General features: G+C 39.4%; 1 protein-coding gene across 1 annotated transcript in view; it reads right to left on the bottom strand.

The window, feature by feature from the left end:
- Window positions 1-19,852, bottom strand: part of COL3A1 (collagen type III alpha 1 chain) — a 49,713-nt gene extending 29,861 nt beyond the window's left edge. The window contains exons 1-3 of the mRNA XM_053947843.1: window positions 19,685-19,852; window positions 1,853-2,058; window positions 236-274 (exon numbers count right to left, since the gene is read on the bottom strand). Coding sequence (XP_053803818.1) covers window positions 236-274; window positions 1,853-2,058; window positions 19,685-19,763 — 324 coding nt within the window. The 5' untranslated portion in view covers window positions 19,764-19,852. The remainder of the gene's footprint in view (window positions 1-235; window positions 275-1,852; window positions 2,059-19,684) is intronic.
- Between the last annotated feature and the right edge of the window lie 388 nt (window positions 19,853-20,240).

Raw genomic sequence — 20,240 nt, 5'->3', positions numbered from 1 at the left:
GTGATACAGTTTGGACTGTAAGAAACTCTGTGTTCTTTCAGTTTAAATTTTTGAGAATGTTGTTGAAGATAAAGTTCTACTTCAAAATAACTATATGGTGCAGTCCTGCTGCAGACAGTTCAGACATCAATGAAAGCAGGATATCTCAGCAGCTTGAATGGGATATATAGCACTAGAGGAATGGGATCTTGATTTTGTTCCTTTCCTTAGGGAAAAAAATAAAAGCTGCACTTACAGGGTCTCCCTTGGGGCCTCGGCTGACTACTCCAGGAGTCTACAAAAAAAAGAAAGGTAATTAAATCAAAAAACAGGATCAAAATAAAACAAAAAATTGCACACATAAACAAGAGCAAAACGCTTAAGCATTTGATATAGTTTTCTCACATGAATTCCATTAATGCTTATTCAGTATATTTAAAAGCTGTAGGGTTTTTGGTCAGTCAATCTACTATTGCTTGGATAATTCATAGAATTACGCCTCCCCTAGAGGCAAAAACATGGCACTAATGAAGTCAGTAGAGCTTTGCTATTGAGTGCAATGGAGACAGAATTCCACTGTGGAATGCTGTGATAGTTTCCTTGTGTCCTTCTCACTCCAGCATGTGAAGTGTGATGAGCTTATTTTAAATTCTCAGATCTACTGCTGCAATTTATTTATTTTTCAATTAATAATTCAGTTGCATGTTACTACCTGGATTTTCAATTTTTGTGTTCAGCTGAAATGACCTTGGATCTTTCAAGATGGCATTTCCCTATACACCACCCAAGGTCATCAGGACAGCTTCCAATGGCCTGACCAAACTCCTACATCAAAGAGAGAGGCTGGAGGAATAGTTCACATGTTCTTCATTATCAAGAACTCCATAACTGAAGAGTCTCTAAACAAAGAGAAGGAGGTGTACTTAAATCTCCAGCATGCTTGTCTACACCACTCATTTCCACCTCTCAACATGTTCAGTGAAGTAGCTCAGGGGATCCTGGGAGCAGTGGAGTACTGCTAGTGAGGTGCAAATAAGACTAGGTGACATATCTGTTAGTGACATATTTGTGTGTGACATTCCATGTGTAAACAGATGTGCTGTAGAGCTGCAGAAATGCATCTTCTCTCTCTTCCTCACATCTCTATCACTCTCTTATTTTCTAGATAAGGATTTTTAATGTGTCTGTGGCAACCTAGATACTGTAACAGAACCTCACGGATTTTTAACACTGGTGAAATGTTCAGATAAGCTGAAAGCTCAGTATAGCTGGCTCACTCATTCAAAGACTTAGGCAGGGGGCTTGGCATATATTAACATTCTTGATTTTCCTGAGGCTAAGTTGCTGCAACTGGTTTCTATAGTGTTGGTGACTATAAAAAGATGGTGATAAATTAGGTATGTATAATCACCTTTCCTTTACAGGGCATTAAGTCAGCAATAAGCCTGCAAAAGGAAATTCATTCTGTGATGGTGTAGAATTGAGTTGATAAGAAATGCAGACTCAGAGATGCTATGAAAGTTCTCTAATTTTCTTTGACTCTCTGTTGGCATTATTTTAATGGATATGGATTGAGTGTGAAGTAAAAAATAAGGTGTTTGCATTATTCCTATGCTTTTCCATAAAATGAAAAATGTAATGCCTAGTTGCTGCCCTCTGTCCCTTTCTACTATTTTGGTGCCTGTATCTACATAAAACTGAGTTGGAAGACTTAATATCATCAGCTGCATTTTCCATCCTAAGTATTTGTCTAAATTCAGAAAGTGGCATTGAAAACAAAAGCATTTAAGAATGTCTAAGGCAAAATGAATTGAGGTTGACATGCATCAAGAAGGCAGCAACACCAAAGAAACCACAGTAAGAATAAACTTACTCTTGGAGGTGGTGTTGTTGTTTGTGGACATACTGGACAGCACTCTCCAAAAGGAATCTCTGGGTTGGGGCAGTCCAGCTCCTGATCATCACAGATGATGTCATCGCAGAGAACAGATCCCGAGTCGCACACGCAGATTTGGCATGGCTCTGGTTTCCAAACATCCCTGTCAGCATAAGCCTGCCCAAGATGGGTACATCCTGTGACTGGAAAGAGAGACAAAATTGTGTTGGATATTATTTCAAATGTGTTTTCCAAATTACAAATGAGTAACATGAAAACTGTTGGATGGTTTGTTTAGTTTCCTGGTTCATGCGCGTGAAGTAAAAGGCTAAATGCTGCTCTTCAGGCACTGGGGGGATCTGTTACATTAATTGCAGAGTCTGCTCTGAGTTTATAAACAGACATCAGTGGAAACCTCCTGGAGCTGAGCCAAAGCCCAATTAAATCTCTGATAATCTGTCTTGAGTAATTTTAGTGTCAGACAGAATTGCTGTCTAATTAGCAATCTAATTCTCTGCTGCAGCTAAAGAGTAAATGTGCCTAAGCTCTCCAGCAAGAGTGCCACTGGCCCCATGTGCCCACAGGAGCACTTGCACATGGATGTGGAATAGGCCATCTGTCCAGCTCCAACCCCTGTCTACAGCATCTTACATTAACAGCTGCCACCAAGGGGTTTCAAAGAGTTTTTTGAAAGCCAGTGTATGTGACAGATCTGGAAGAACATTCACATTAATTGCCCAAATGGTTTGCAATTATTGTATCAGCTGGCCTGATCAAAAGTTACAAGTGTCTTTTTTCAGAAAAAAAGCTTATTCATCTGTAATATTCATGGCTTTGTGAATACCTTCCAACAGCTGTTTTACTGATCAAACTTGTGATAGACTATGAATATGACAAGGCTGACAAAAACTACCTTGACACATTAAATTTTGGATTGGTATTTTCTTAGAAAAACATGATCCAGAAAGGCAGGCCATTTAAGAACCCAATATAAAATAACACTAATAGCATCTAATTTGAGTTTTACAAGCTCATTTTAAGTTTTGTAGATGTTATTAGAAGTCTTAGATTGCAAACATAAGTATCACTGAATGTCATGAATAATTTAATAAGACTTTTTTTCATGGATAATTAAAAATAATTCAATTTATAAAAAGAACATTCAGGGGAAAGAGCTATTTTTATGCCTACATCATTCTTAAAACTTTAATACAAGGATAATTTACCTACTATACACCACCCTTCAAAAAGAAAAACAAAATGACAAAAGATGTAATTCAAATCTCCTTTCCTTAGGAAAAAAATTGCCACTGGCAATTGACACATTGACATTAAAATTGCCACTGGCTCCAGGCAGAAATTTCTGAATATCATCAAATTGTAATGGCCACAATTATCTAGTATGAGCCTGAGCTGAAATTTATTGCAGTTCTTTCCTATGGGTTATGCAGTCCCCTTTTTTTTTTTTTCCTCTCTGCATCTTTAATCTCTGTTTTTAATCTTTCCACCACTGCATTAGCACCCTGGTCTCTTTTTTACCTTTTTCTCCCTCTCTGTATTTATGGGTGTGAATTCCCATTCCACACCAATGTTCTTTGGCAATGTGCATACTTAGATGTGTTTCCTCTCTTTTCATGCTTCCTCTGCATTTCACCTTTCCCATAACATGTAACTTCCCTTTTCATCTTCTGAGAATCCTTTTATTTTGTACCTTTATTGCAGTTCCCCTTTATTGCCATGTGCTCAACTGAGCTTAGTTTGCCCTGCTCCCTTCCCACTTTCTCAGCTGCTTTTCCTTGGTCATTTTGACCTGGTATTTTCCTCTATTTCACCCATGAAATTCATTACCTCCTACGAGTTCTGGAAGGGCAATGGGGAAAACAATCATGGCTTCCTTAAGGGAGAGCAAGAGTGCAGGTCTTGGGGCAGAGCACTCCACGGGACAGGAGGGTTTCTTTTCCCAGTTTCAATCCTACTACAGGCTGTCCATGTCCATGCACACCATCTTGTGTTATTTTTGCACTTTAATTATAAAAGAAGCAAACAGGAAAATGTTGACTTGTTAAGGCTGCCACTCCTTATGGTTAAGAGTTGATTTTGACCACTATCTTGATTAGAACAACAAAGCTTCAAAAACCCATTCCAGACATTTTCAAGCCAATATATATATATATTTTTTTTTGCTTGATATCAAGCTGGGATTCAGTATTTTACCTTCCTTTGACAACACAAAAAATCTTAAAATGAAAAACCTTCCAATGACATATGAAAACTCACTCCCCTCAGACATTCTCTATCACTTAGAAACTCAAATTTTCCTTTTCCACCCCTTTTGGGCCTCTCTAGAAACTTCATATTCTGCACAAGAGAGATGGAGAAGAACTGCTCATTTCCATGACAGTCTCTTCCCCACACCCACATGTCAGAGGATGCTGCTTCAAAGGACACCACCTAACAATCTGCCTAACTTGTGCCAAACAATCCTTCCTTGATCTGCCAAGCTAGAGCTAGTTTCTAAAACGTTGCTTGGCTTCCCAGTCCTCACCCCACAGAATGATATCAGTGGATCCCAGGTAAATAAGCTGATTCTCTGCTTAGGTGCTGACTGTTTCTGCAAGAAACATTTTCCTCCTTTTTACAAACCAGGATCATGCTGTGGACACTTAGGGAAAAACCAGGCTGCCCAGTCTTGACAAGGCTAATGACAAATGTTTCCTGACAAACAGGAAGGCTGAAACATAGAAGGGAAGCATTATGAATGAAACCTTTGTAGCCTCTGAAGTGACTCAAGAGAAAAACCAAATCATAGGGTGGCTCATTGCACATGTGAAACCCTCGAAAGCTGTGTGCTGTGGGAGGCAGAACCTCAGCAGAGCTGCTGGGGAGGTAAGAGCTGGTAAGCCATGCTGAAAGAGTGGTTGGGTGCACCCTGGAGAGCATGGATGGGCACAGATCTACATCATCCAGAGCAGTGGACTACTCAGCTGTCACTCTGCTTGAGCACCTACCAGCTCCACAGGTCAAAATGCTCTTTTCATTTGTAAACATAATAAGGAAGGGGAGAAATTCCTCTTTTCTAGGGCAAGTCATAATTGTTAAATAAAAACACCATTGCATGGAGTTAAAAAAAACTTGATATTGTTACTATTTGCAGTTGTAATATACAGTTCAATGAATTGCATACACATATAAAGGGATGCATAGCATACACGCTTTTCTGTACCCAAAAGATGTGTTTGATTAATTGTAATATTCTGATTTTCAACTCCCAATATCACTTTCTTAGTCTTTCAAAACCACATTTTTTTTTAACTATGTGTTTAAAACAAGAAGGTCCTTATTTACCAGGAAATTCATATCCAAGGATATAAACATTCCTATGTCAATTTTTTCATAATTCTTCTTTTTAATTGATTCGTTTTGTTGTTGTTATTTTCAGATATGTGATCTTGCTACCTAACAGCAAAGAGGACAGCTCCAGTGAGGAGCAGAAAAAGGCCATCTTTCCCCTGTTTTTGCACTGCTGGTTTATAAAGATTCTGTTTCCAAGACAGAAGCAGAGTCTCTTCAGTGCCCAATTTTTCACACTGCGAATACTCACCTGCCGTATATTATTCAACAGTATCAATAAAAAACGTGGACATTTAAAATATGTCACAACGACTGATAATTTTACATTAATAAGGAAATAAAGGAGATTTCTCTGCATTTCTACAAGCTTGTCATTCAGTTATGCTACAGTAGATGGCATCATTTAACAGGAAGACGACAAACATTTGAAGACATATGGATATAATGATATTCATATTTGCTTCTAACTTTCTGGACATTGTTAAATGAATTAAGAAATAAGCTAGGAGAGCTGCAATGAAAACTGCTGTGGCCCTTTGGCAGAATGAAAGTATTAAATAGATTTCCAAAGGAAACTTACATCTGGGAAGACTTAGGGTGTTAAAGACACCCCCTCTGTGCTCAGATGTAGATCTGTGTGTCAGCATGTTATGACATAATGCATTTTGCATTACTCATAAAGATTAACTGTTAGCTCCAAAATCCTTTGGAAAGCTGATTTGTGCTAAAGCACTGGCGAGTAACATATAGAAATAATGAGGTTATAAAAAAGCTGACTTGTCTGCTTCTAGACTTGTGGTATAACAGCCACATACTTGCCTTAGCCAGCTTTTCTTATTGATTCCTAAACAAACCCATTAGCCTGAGATTTAAGAAACATTAGAACTCAACAGTATTTGTCTATGGCAATGCACAATCTTATTCTTCCTCCCAAAGCCCTAAATATGATGGCTATACAGTACTTCACTTTTGTGGCACTTACTGCAATGCTTTGTTGGAAGCCCTGTGTCAATCTCTAGTGCACTGTTATAAAAGTTTAATATTTGAAAGCCTGAATTAATTTGAAATTAGGCTTTTTACCGAGCACTCATGTTGTTATAGGTTTTGCTGTGTGTAGCACTTCCCTGGGCCAGCCTAAATAGTGAATAAAATAAAAAAAAAAAAAAGGCAAGACAATAATTTTATGTTGGTTTTGAATTATTTCCTGTTCTAGGAAGACTGGCAACTGTCCATAAGCAGACCAATAGTGAAAGCTGAAAGGAAAATCACAATTTAGTTCCGAAGGACCTATAAGTGGGGTACATAGAAGAGCCCAAATGTGTGCAAGGGAAAACACAGATGGCCATTGTCATATGGCCTGAAAGATGACAGATGTCATCCGGGACATAATCCCAGTCCCAGTGAGGTGAAGGGGAGTTATCACATGAGAATCTGACCTACTCTGTAGTTGGTTTTGGCTTTGCATTTGTGCAAGCACTATGATCATGACTTAACCACAATTTTATGGCAAAAGGAAAATATTTCCTAATAGTATCCTCTAAAACCACAGGCTTTTCCACTTTGGACAAAGGCAATGTCCAGCTATTGCATTAGTAGCAGATTCACATATCCCATTTAGAGATGTGACTAAAGGGTTAGAAATTAAAAAAACATCTTGAACTAGTCTGGTTCTGCCTCAGAGAGGGCAATAGTCCACACAGGGGGTGACTCATGATCCTCCAGCAGCTGCCTGATGGTGGCCTGGGAAGCAAAACTGAGGAGCTTTGGTCTGTGAGAACCTGATCACAAACACAATGAGTCAAACAAACAGCTTCTGCTGTATCTAAAGTGAATCTGGTAAAGGCTAAAGCACCAAGATGAAGAAGGCCTTGCCTCTAACTTTGACAGAATCCAAAGCCTGATGAAGTTAAGAAGAGCATTTGTATTACTCTTTTAACTGTACAAAACCTGTGCTTCCTCACCCTGACCTAGTTTTGGTCATTTCCTTTACAGGATGAGTACTTCAAAAATTGTTTTACGTTTCTTCTGTAGTAAATACATCTGTTAATTGCATACCCAGCACAGTCTGATACATTGTTTAAGCAAAGCATAAAGTAGAAGGAAGATAATGTTGTCTACTTTCAATAGAAACACTATCAGTCTCCTACTGGAGTAGGTGGAGGAATCCACCCCAGCATGTGCAGCAATACCGCTTTCCATTTCCTGAGCAGAAAAGAATGCCACAGCATCTACCTCGAGGCAAATGGTTTGGGCTCCCTGTCTGGTATGAGGATGATGTTTATAAGAAACCCAAACACACTCGTTCCATCCCATCATTAGTAATGGAAACAAGCAGACTCTCATAATGAATGAATTGGCTGGAGGAGCTGGGATGGCCTGGTTTGTTGGCATGTCCGGTCAGTGCTGAGTACTCGAAAGGGCTCAAACCCTGTCTGGGTCTCAGGATTCAGAAAAGAGGTAGGAAAAAAGGAAAATAAATGGTTTAACCATTTGGGTTGTTTTTTTGTTTTTTTTTTTTTTCAACTGCAAGGCCTTCAAACATTCTCTCAGCTGGAATTGTCTTAAACAGCTAATTAATTGAATCCATTTCACATTTCACATAGTGCATAAGGGCCAATTTAGGTATCCATACCTATTAGGATATTTTCAGGTTTAATAGTACTGATGAAATATTTTGTAAGGCTTGTCCACATGTGATTGGAGGTAATGAAACCTCCATTTATTAAACACCTAAATAGAGACCCAAACACCTTAAACACCTAAATGCTGACCTATATGGAGTGGGTCAACCATAAAAATCCATTGGTGCTCTGAGAGCTGTAGAAGGACGAGCTGCTATCAGGTGGAATGGAAAAGGAGCATGAATGAATAGTTCACAGACTTCCCACGTTTCACACCAAAAAGGGCAATTACATCCTGTGCTTTCAGAATGAAACTGAAGCTTTCTTACTTCTAGGGATGCTTGTCTGCCAAGAAAGCTGGCGTTGGAAGAATTCTGCTGCTGTGCTAGTCCCAGTTTTGCCCTTTTCTCAGATGCAGAAGAAAGAGAAAGCTGCTTAAAAGAATGCTGACTAAGCATAATACCGCACTTGTCTGTCAGAGGTGTTGCAGGATGGAATCATGTGCTGTTTCACTGGCAATGTACAGAAGAGTCTGGATCCTCAGGTAAAGGATCTTTGTGTCACACAGCCAAACTGCCCTTGCTTCAAGACCCACCCAGTCTGTATATCAGATTACAAAATAAATAAGAAAAAAGCAGGCCTGCATTGGTACAAACAAGTGCTTGCATTTTAAACAGCTCGTTGTTCCCTTCATTTGTGTTTATATGCTACAAATGCCACAACCTTTCTGCAGCCTTTAAAAATTTTTAGAAATATCAGGATTAGAATAGATCCTAAGCATATTTGTTACCAAGTAAAACACAAAATGTCTCTATTTCCCCTGCAGATTGTTGGCTTTTTTCTAATATTTCAAAGTGTGATTTAAAAACTAATTTTTCTTCTTTATCTTCAGAGATCCACTGTTCTTCCCAAAAGGTAGTGTGGTTTAAAGCACCTGATTCGAAATAGTGGCCAGAGATATCCCACCAGAGATGTTGTTACACAACAGCCTCACTGCTTCAGCTGGTGTCTGGCATGAGAAACCATGGCAAAAGACCTGGCTTGTTTCAAAACTGGCAATAAGCAAACAAAGTTCAGGGGGGTTTCTTTGCTGGTTTAGTTGGAGAGGGTTGTTTTTTGGCAGAACTGTCATTTCAAGCTGAAATGGAAAGGGAAAAGGGTAGAGCAGACTGCTCAATACCTATCACCTTGCTTCTTTCTTGGGGCTGCCCAGAGAAACGTTGACTGTCTGTTCCTGAATTCATAAAAATCATTTTGAGGATAAACTTCTGCTGGATTCAAGAGACAGTTATACCCCTTTTGTTCTTAGCTATTCCTTGACAACATCATGGGTAAACTGCTTTTTGCATGGGAGGAAGATATCCCTGAATAACCATCTGTATTGAGACATTACTCTGGGATTTCCTCTCCAGTGTCCCCTCTCAACAGGCTGACTCTGTGACTAAATTATATTTATGCTTCTGTCTTTTTAGTAGACATCAACCTCTTTTTGCCATAAGCTGCAGAATTCAGATAATTCCTCCCTGATTAAGGGTAACCACTGCATCATCAGGAGCTCCCATGATTTTACTGAGCTCTGAATCAGACCTAAAAGATGTTAGCTTCTAATCATTATGGTGGTAAATGAAGCTCTTCAGTGCCTGACATATCAAATCTTTTACTAAGGGTAACATTAGCATTAGAGCAGGACACAAAGTAAGAATACATTTCATCATAATTTAGTGCACTCAAACCCTTTTAGAAGGACCATTGCATCATACTTCAGCTACTCTTCAATTACTGGTAAAATGCCTATGAGATTTTTCCATCCCCTCTGTTCTTACATTACAATATTTTTTGGCACATCACCTTTTGTGCCATGCGATGTCATGCTAAAAATAAGCAACAGGCTGCAAGAACTTCATTTGTGGCCATTTAGTTGTAGTGCTGACATAAATTCTACTACTACTCTGCAGTAATATGATTTTAACATGCTTCTTATCGTTAGAGTGAATGATACCAAATTCTTGCATAAGGACTTGTGTCTTAAACTAAGCAAAAATGGACATAAATTCAAGGTCCAATATGATTTCTGATGATTTAATGGATTTATTAGTTTCTTTAAACATGCATCCTGCTCATGCCTTGGGCAGTCAATGAAGACTTCTAGGGTCAGAATCCAAGTGTCAAGGTAATGTTAGCTTTGAACACTTGACCACTTTCAAGTGTATTCCATAAGAAGCTGGCCTAACATATTTCTAAAGAAAAGTAATAGTTCAAGCTCAACATTACTAGGATCAATCACGGGGAAAAATTACTAAAATACAGCACAAGATTTTGCCAAACTTTAAAAAAAAAAAAAAAATCACCCCCAAGGTGTAGCTCAAAGACATACTTCTGCATTCCTGATTTCAGCAAGGACCAGGAAGAGTTTATAACATTGGAGGGTTCATTGAGACATTGAGAGTTTATAACATTGGAGGGTTCATTTTTTTTGCAATAGGTCTGTTGTGGGAAGAATAAAGAAAAAACTGGAAAAGTCATTGTGCACCGGTTTCCCAGACTCTACAACCACTCTGACAGATCCAAAACATTGGGAAAGAGAGGTTCATCTTTTGATCTGATAAGAGAAAGGGAATGCATGGGAATTGATAATTGTTAAAGCTTGGTCCACATAGAACCTCATTTAAAACACTGAACTATAACTACTTATTTAATGATGTTTTAAGCTTCTGGCTTGGTGAAACCTAAACATGGTGGGGGGGAAAATGTATGACTTTCATTTTGCATTGACTAAATTTGTAATTAAAATAATTTTTGGTAGGTAATTAAAATTTCAAGTGGGACATGATCCTCTCTTTCCCCTCAGCTCTGTGAGTGAGCTAACAGATTTATGCAATGCTGTTTCTGTGGTTTGCCTTGGAAGAGATCAGCCTGATTCAATGCTTCTCTCCTGAGGCTGAAGCAGATGGGAAATGTTACAATGGCAGTATAATACATGTGGTAATATCATTTATATTTTCAGATACCTTGGACAAAGTCACCCCAATATAACTCCACAGCCATAATGGATTTACATCTGAGATGAGTAAAGCAGCAGGGGGGCAAATTCTATGCTGGCCTAAGTCCCTGCACAATTTTATTGGTTTCCCTGTAATTTCAGAAGTTGGAAGTAAATGAAGGATTTGGTTCTTGCATTTCATATTCCAATGAAGGATTAAAGTGCTCTGGCATACTGTCTAAAGAAAAGAATCATATCTTTGGCTGCCAATAAATTAAGGGTATTTGTAATTCAGAAGGTTGTGGTGGGGTTCAAAATGCATAGAGCATCATTAACCTAGTTTCATCTGCAAAACAGTTTGTATTCATTCACTCCTTATTCCAGTTTGTACTAATTCACCCCACATCCATTTTGGACAGTTTGTTGGATATGAATGGCAGTATTTGAAATTCTTCTTAATCTGCCTCATAGAGGATATTAAATGGCTATTTGTACACTGGATACAACGCTCTTATTGTCAACCTCCTAGGGCTACTAAAGTAAGTATTGTGAGAGTTTTCTCAGGGTACCAAAGACAACTTAATTTTGGAGACACTTTTAAATATCAAGTTCTATGCCTGGCCATTTTTCAAGCACAAAGACCTATGGATCTTCCCTAATTAATCTAATTCCCTTGTGAGGTGAAAATTCTCACTTTTGGTGCAGCGAAGAGCCTGCAAGCAGAAGGCTGGCTTTTTATTAATATCAGAGGTCAGCAGCCTTGCTACTGAAGTGGCTGCCTGAGGCCTGGCACATATTTAGCTCTTCCTGCTCTGTGCAGCAACAACCCCAGCTGGCACAGGGTGAGAATAAACAGCACCACATAGCCCAGGAGGGCTAGAACATCTGCAGCAGACACAACCCGATCCAGCACAGTTTATCTGCTGCAGCCCTTAAAAGGTATGGGTGGAAGAGCTGGAGCCAGAGAACACCTGATAAATGAATAGGTTCTGTACAATTCACTTTTTTTGATTCTTCACTGAAAGATATTTACAGCAATCTTTCTCTCTTCAGCTGCTCAGAAATAATCAGTTGAAATAGAAACCCTCTCTTCTTTCTTCCCCTCACTCCTCCATATTAATCCTATTCTGTTCATACAAAAAAGAGGGAGCTACAAAGAGGACCACCCTGCCAACAGCTAAGCCACCAACAGCCTCAGAATATTGTGCAAAGAATCTTCAAAATGTCTGAGTAGATTTCAATTACTCTTTTCAAAGATTTGCAATTCCCACTACACAGCCCATTGTTTGCTTTCACTAGGACATTCTTCTCTTAAACAGCTGGCACGGAATGACTACTGCTCTGTAGGGAAACAAGCAAACACCATACAGTAGATTAAAAGACAAAACCAGGGAAACTGTAGGTTTTTTTTTTTTTTTTAAGAGGCTCTCATGAACATAAAAGTGTTTTCCAAGAAAATATGAATCCTATTTTTGCTGCTTATAGCTGAAGGAAAGCATGGGGGATGTAGTTTATTCTCCTTTGATGCTCAGCATGGCTATTACAGTGAACATCAAAGGAACAATGAGCGATGCTTCCCATATTTCCCATTAACTCTGTTTGGATGAGCAATTGTTTCTGTCTCATCTGTTTGGAAAAAAAGATGCAATTTTGTTCTTGCTTATTTTCCTAAAAGAAAATGGAAAGAAGGAAAAGAGAAGAAGCAGCACAAAGGGAAAGAAGAGAAAAAAAAAGATGTTTGCTGCAGACAGCCTTCTAAAGCACTGACTGGTCACTGGGCGTGAACTGCAGGGAGCTTCAGTGGGAACTGATTATGTCCAGGAGTTTTCCAAGAACTGCCAGAGCTGAATTGCTGTGGGAAGTATTTTCCAGACACAGATCATCCTTTCATATCTACTGCTGCAAAACGTGCCTGGGTTGTTCCTGTGATTCTGCTGCCCTTTGCAGTGCTGGAGTTGGGAATAAAGGAGTGCCTGAAGCTGCCCAAGAAAGGTTTGCACTCAGGAGGAAAGGTTTCACCTGATGGGAGAGCAGAGGTGCTTGTGAACTCTCCAGGGTGGGATGCACAGCGACTTGAAAGAGAAATCCAGCAGCAGAAAGGGATGTGTCTCCAGTGGCTGTGGATAACTTTGCATTTTGCTGAAGGCCAAACTCTGCTAAAGTCTTAAATCTACAAGTCACATTCCTCATTTCTTGGCAGTCATTTGGGTGTCCCTTTAGCTGTAGGAGAAAGCCTAGGCTTTCAAAACAAAAGACCACATTCAGCCTTGAAATACATATATTTTCATTACCCTGTTCAAAGTCCTGTGCATGCTTTCTCCTTCCTGGCAGACATCTCTTCATGGAGTACTTGTGTGAATCAAAGCAAGACAAAAATGTGCAGACATTGTTAAAGGAGGTACTATTTTCATTCTCATTCTGATAGTTCATGTTTAAATGAAGGGTTTGACATAAATGGGGGAAAATGGAAGTAGTCTCTGAGCTAATCTGAAAGGAATCTCCTCTGCTAAACTAAACAAAGCCAGAAGTCCCAGAGCTGAAGTTTATCCAAACTAAAGCCAACAAATGGTTGTTGTTGGAGGGGGTTATATCATGTTTTCCATTGTCATGTTGACATGAAACAGGCAGAGGCTTCCACTTTGCAAACTCAGAGACAAGATTGGCTCTGAAGTGAAAATAAATAAAGAGAAGCAGTGGTTGGAAGTAGGTTAAGTTTCCTCAAATCAAAATTCAAAGAACCTTTCCTATAAAATAGAAGATGAGAAAAAAATAACGACTGCTTGAAAATATAAATGAAAAAAAACAATGTACTATACCTCTGTGTGAAAGATGAGCTACTCTACAGCCAATCGTGGATCTCATTCCTCCTTGCAGACTTCCAGCATTTAAGATAGGGTTAGCAGACCTCCCCCTGTCTCTCTTGTACTTACAGAAGAGACTTTCTGATTCCAGTAATTTGTAATTTTTTACTTGGAGGTTCTCTCTTGATTAACCATAGTCAGAAGCAATGCAAGGGTTAATATTTGAATTTTTCTTTTTTAATACAGTCTCAAAGCCATGTGAGAAATATTAATAGCATGGCCACCACATAAAAATATGTAAATCTTATTTCCCTGAAACAAAGACTGACTGTGTTGAATGGAGAAAAATCTGGGAATTCTGTGGGAATTCCTTACAGATTTTTCCAGTGACAAAACGTCTCTTGTCAGGGAAGCCACAGAGAGGACAGAAAGGAAAGCTTCATGAACCCTGTGCATCAAAAGATTCAGTAGAAGAAAACCCCTAGAGAAATAACTGTCCTGCAGCAGTCACCAAGGCTGTGGGAAGCTGCCAGTAGTGAGCCACCATATAGCACCTCTGTCACAGGGACACCACTGCTGTGACGAGCAAGGCCCCAGAGAGCCAGCCCTCCAGGAGGAATCTACAGCAGCCCCTGGGGTGCAGATGGGCAGCACACTGAGGGCCAGGGCTGCAGCATTTGCTGCACCCAACCATGCTGCCCTCAGCAGCCTGACCTGAAGTTACAGAGGTAAAATAACTCTTCCTCTACCCCTCCTGGAGCAGGAATCACATCTGTGCCCAGTTCTCCTTCTGGACAAGGTGTATCACCATGGATATGTAGAAGCAGGGATAGGCTGGTAAAGTATTGCAGCAGGTAAATGATGACACTGAAATTTTTGTTCTATTTAGGGTTGAACGTTATTCATCATCTGCCAAAAACCAGAATCAGAAAGTCTCAAAATTATAGACAATTGGCGGTAGATATTGAACTCCAAACAATGTTAAAGTCATGTAATCTACAATTACCAGGCTACAATATGGAGAATGAACTTACAGTAGCAATGCTGAATCAGAAGAGATTTTATTAGTCCTTTCTCAACACTGTTTTGTTTTTTTGGGTGCTGCCAATAATGAACTGTGCTCCATCATATCAAACTGCAATGGTGTAGGACTCTAATCCAGTTACTTTAAGACTATAAAACCCCCTATTTGTTAACAACATATCTTTGCCATTGCCAACAATTTCTCTTTCCTTAACTGAGATCTTTTGCCCAGTTTCTTAAACAAGCACGACTAAAGTACAGCTTCATCTGGAGTATTAATGGTATGACCATTGCACTAATATCTAATTCTGTGAGCTTTAACAAGTTATTACTCCAAACCAACAAATTAAATCTTGCAACTCTTACAGCAGCTGTGGCTTGTGCTCTTCAGCAGACTAGGAACCTACCACAGAAACATCAAGAGCGATACAGTGCTCCAGGTGCCCTCTAGCCTGGGAAAGTGCACTTTGTTATTGCTTGCCCTTCCTGCTAGGCTGAACCTTTCAACTCTGAAGAGGTTGCTCTTAAGCCCAAATGCTAAATGCTGCTCTGCATAGCTGCCTTTGCCGACCCGCAGTACACTGTCCCAATTACAAGGGCAGGTATGTCCCATTTTCTGCAGATTTCTGCTTAAAGCAAGGTGTGAACAACACCAGCACATAACTGGGACAATGACTAATGGAATAGTGTCAGTCTGGTTTCCCAGCCAGCCTATGGAACAAAAAAAGTGATGGTAATTTCTTTTCTTTTTTGAGTAGCATTAATTACAACTCTCCCCCAGCTGTTTTATAAGGCTGGCATCAGCAGAGTTTGCAAGTGACACCTGGCTGCTTATTTCAAACCTCAACACTTTGGCAGAAGCTGGAAGAGGAAATAGGATCTGCTTGTAATCTGCAGCACTAAGAGGAGAGCAAACATAATGACTCTGACCGAGGCATCAACAGTGAGGTTTGTGCCAGCAACAACACCCTTCTACCTCTTTCTCTTCCCTGTGTAATAAAGCAGTGGATGTTTCCAACTCCACCTCCTCTTTCAGAAAAATCAGTCTGTGTAGATTTGGTGATTTGGTCTCAAGTCAAAAACAAATCTGGAAAATAATGAAAGGGTTATATAATTGTCTCATTTTCCTAAGGCTAATGTGTTCCAGGGGTGTGTGATATAAAATGTGTTTATGAAATTTGTCTTATTTCCAAGAACATATATATAATGTTTGGAGGGGGTGGATTCCCCAGGCTTTCATTTAGCATTATTTTTCCAGACCAGAAAGGAATGTTTCAATTTTCCTAAGCATAACCTTGTCTGCTGTGTGCTTGGTAAAAAATAGCTAGGAAAAATGGAAGAAGAGGAGTAGACCTCAGATATTTTATTACTTTGCGTTATTTTGTCCAGGTTACTTATGATGGTTAATTATCTCTTGGCACACTGATGTGCATCATCTGGTTTTACTGTCAAAATTCTGGAGGGAAACCTTTCTGAGTTATCAAAACCTTTGAGGAGAGATAGTTCTGTTGTTAGCATTACCCTTAAACTGGAAATTTATCAACAAAGAGCACATGTGTGCAGTGTTCCATACAGCTAACTGCTAAACATGACAGTCTGGCAGTCTCACAAATAAACTACATCTGTACAGTACCCATCCACTTCACATGCTATCCAATCCTTCCCAGTTAATAAAAAAAGAAAGCAAAATGGCCAAATCAGCTGTTTACAAGTTTTCCTAAAATATCATTCTTTTCTCTGGGATCAGAAATGAGTGCTCAGCAGGAAAATTCATTTGCATGCTGCCTCCTGAAACCTACATGTAATGGTTATATATCATTTTAAAACTGCAATTTGCAACTGAAAGTAATATGAAAGGTCAATAAGTCTTGTCGGAGAGATTTTAGCATTCAGCCATTACCTCAGAAATGAGTTTCCTGACCAAACATCCAAGATAATACTTGCATTACAAGGAAAACACTAAATTACTTTAGAGCAAAAAATTACTTGGAATAATATTGAAGGGTTTCTGGCATTGCTGCCTCACTGCTTTCAGAGCAGTAGAGTTTTCCTAATGACCTCAGTGAAGTTCCTCAAGGACTGGGGTGTACCTACGAGAAGTGTCCTGTTCTGGCTGACTGAGGTGTCCTTTAAGCATCACAGATGCAGCTGAGACAGGCCCAAATCCATCTGACTTCCCTTTTGGCACTGATGTGAGGGCACTGTGGATGTGCTTCCTTTGTAGGCAGTGGAAACTGCCAAATACCTCCAGTCTGGCTAGCTAAAATTTATTCTGTCTTCTGGAAGTAGCTGTCATGATTGCCTCTACAAACTCAAGATAAATGGGATGAATGCAGGCTGCAAGGCTTAGCAAATGCTTTCACAACTTGGGTGGAGAATGGATTTCTTTCCTAAAGAAGCATTCTAATATCTTGCACTTTTGAGTAGTTTAATATGCCGGATGTGAAGGTGCCTTCAAGGGGTGGAACCCAATACACATTGCTGGACTCTGAGTCATCTGTCCTGTCCAAAATGCTGGCTTCATGTCCTGTCAGCCATCAGGGGGCATCTTATCTTGAACATGGGCAGGGCTGGAAAGCCCTGACACACATCAGAAAACCTGGATTGTGTCAAGGTGATTTCAGCTCCAGGCTAAAAACATCCCGATGGGTAACAAGGACACAGCTTTTGAGTTCACAGAAAATTCCTTGTTGCACAGTACTTGGATCCCAGGCTCTAGAAGAGGTTTAGCCTGAGGCTGTACTCAAATCTCCATTCCAAGCTATTACAGCAAGACAAAGAAACACATAGCCCAGGGGTACATCTGACTACCCTAAACTCAGTGTATACTGAGCAGTTTCCTTAATATCTTGCCAAGTCTTGTCTCCTGGCAGGCTTTCCTAAGGAAAATTTTATATTGACTTACATTTGATACTAACCATATAAACATTTTTCTTGACAAGGGAGAGCATTTCAACATGTCTGGAAATTCTCTTTTCAGTTGTGGAAAAATTTGTTTCCCAGTCCATTCCCTGCCCTGCACATGAATTAGTGATATGAATAATCAATTCCTTCAATTATTATTTTCTGTGAGAAAAGGATACTCAAATGTGTGGAAAGAAACATTCTAAAGTGAGGAGGGAATCCAATTTTTTAAGGGATAACCAGTGATTTTTCATTCTCTCTGTGTAACCTCATCCCTGTAAATAGTATGGAAGTTAGCCCAGTAAGGAAATGTTACAACACCATGAAACAGGAATGTGGCAGAGAAATGAGAATACTCATTCACACTTCATTTATGTATTGTTCTTCTACCCAAAATTTACCAGTTATTGAGTCAAATACATGTTGCACCTCAGAAATGTCCAGGGATACGACTAGAATGAGGGAAGGAGACCTGGCACTCAGGAGGGGTTTGTTTATGTAGAGAAATAAAATTGATGTTCCTTCTCTTTATACTGGATTGTCTCTTAGTGCTTATCCCTCTGATGATAGACACAGGTATATAATAGAGCTCTTACTGCATGTTAAATATAAACAATATACATACTGTCTGCTGCTGTAAGCAGAGAAAACTCATAGCACACATTTTATAATCACTGCATTTTATAATGCTTGCTGAAGATTATTGGAGAAAGAGTTTGTATACAGCAAAGCAGTAACAGATAAGGATCAGTTCACAGTAAACTCTGGTTACTCTCTACAGAATATATGCATTGTTTTTTTTTTTTTTTTTTTTTTTTTTTTTTTTTTTTATAGACACTTAGGCTGAGCCTGTGCCTGTGCTAGGTGAGGGAGGCTGGTGCTGCAGAGGCTGTTGTCTGATTTGCTCATGAACAGATACTCCTGAGCTCCAAGTGCTCCAGTGCCAACAGGCTGCTCCTGGTGGACTCACTCACCCCTCGACAGAGGTCCCTGTCCAGGTATGGTGAGACAGATGGGTTTGCCATGAACTGGCTCAAGTAATCGTTTTCATGATGTGTGTCATACAGAGTAGCATAGGGTGTGATTTTAAAGGCATTTGGCTTTCCTTCACAGCACTACAATTTCTTTGGCTGCTGCTTATCGAGTTAATTGTAAGGTTATTCCTTGCCTCTCTGTAAGAATAAATAAATTGCTGATCTTTCATATTTACAGGAGAGAAAAGTGTTTTATCTTAAGGAAGGTCTGGTTTACAATATCTGGCAAGCAGGAACTGAGCACATCCAAAAAAGGTCAGCTGTACTTGTGGAATGTCATCTGTTTAACTTAAATACTCATAACACACTTATCTTTACTCTAGGTTAAATTCTTGTATACAAAGTACTTCTCTCCCCTCTGAATTCCATGTTCAGTTGGTTTTTGGGGTTCTTGCTCTCTGTAAACATACACACACACACTTGCATGGACTTCCACATATCATCAACTGCTAATCAGTCTCGTGAAGGGCTGAAACAGCCTGCAGATGCCTGATTCAAACTATTGCAGCTAAGGGAATTAATTTACCCTCCTGTTCTATGCCAAAGTAAAAATTCTGTAAGCTGACATATTTTCATATATCACTCTTAAAAACTCCTTCAACAAAACCATTCAGAATTTTATGGCTTTTTTTTTTTTCTGCATGCAAGTTGTTGAAAGAAACCCCCGCGCTGCCAGTGTAAGACAAACAAGTACAAAGGAGAACTCCAAATAAAATAGCTGGAAGCAAAGACTTATTCCTTGTGAAAAAAAGCTTCCAGGCAGCACGGAGCTAACAGTTAAAATGTTATTCCAAGAGTTAAAAGAAATAGCATAGAATCTCCTTGGTGTCTGTAGCAGGAAAACAAGTAAGAACAAGAACAAATGCAGCCAAGGCAGACAGCACTGTACAGTCCTTCTAACTTTAAAGAAAGCAAAGCAAAGATAAACCTTTGGGATGATACTGCAAATCCCTGCAGATTTCAGCTTCACCATTAAATATCTGACTGCTGAATTAGTGAAGGAAAAGTGTTCTGGTGAGATTCGTGCATACACACTTCTGACAAGCTATTAAAATTATTGGTAAAAATAAAAATAAAATAAAAACATGAAACCATAAGAAGCTTGAATTACTCACCGACTTGTTGTGCCAAAATAACTGAGGGTTGAAACACGGCAAGAATGAGCAAAGTTACTTTTTGCACAGAGCTCATCATGTCTAAATATTAGACATGAGACTCTCTGTGCAAAAATAAAAATGGGGGGGGAAGAAAAAAATCTGTTCAAAATAGCAACATCGGTTGTTCCCTGCCCTTCCAGCACCGGGCCATGTACAGAACTCAGCCACAAGCATTCCCCAGCTTTGGCCTTAAATAGGAAAAAAATTGGCTTACTTTTCTTTTCCACCCCCTTTACTGAAACATGAGAAGAAGACCCATCCCCTAACAGTAAATGAATGATTAATATTTCTCTTGGCCTTACAGAAGACTAAAGTCAACTAAACAAGATACACAGCACATCTGGAACTTTTGTGTGCATACAAAATGCATGCTGACGCTGTATATGAACAATTAGTGTGCACTCTATGTGACATATATGCACGTGAAAAAAAAGCCCCATGCCAAAGCACCTGGGGTAAAGCATTTCTTCATGTCAATTAGGAGTCAATTGGTAAAGCCCAAAGAGGATTTTTA

This window comes from Vidua chalybeata, chromosome 7 (assembly GCF_026979565.1).
Source record: "Vidua chalybeata isolate OUT-0048 chromosome 7, bVidCha1 merged haplotype, whole genome shotgun sequence".
NCBI lineage: Eukaryota > Metazoa > Chordata > Aves > Passeriformes > Viduidae > Vidua > Vidua chalybeata.
Note: the sequence above shows the minus strand (reverse complement) of the source record. Positions and strands in the feature narration are given on the sequence as shown.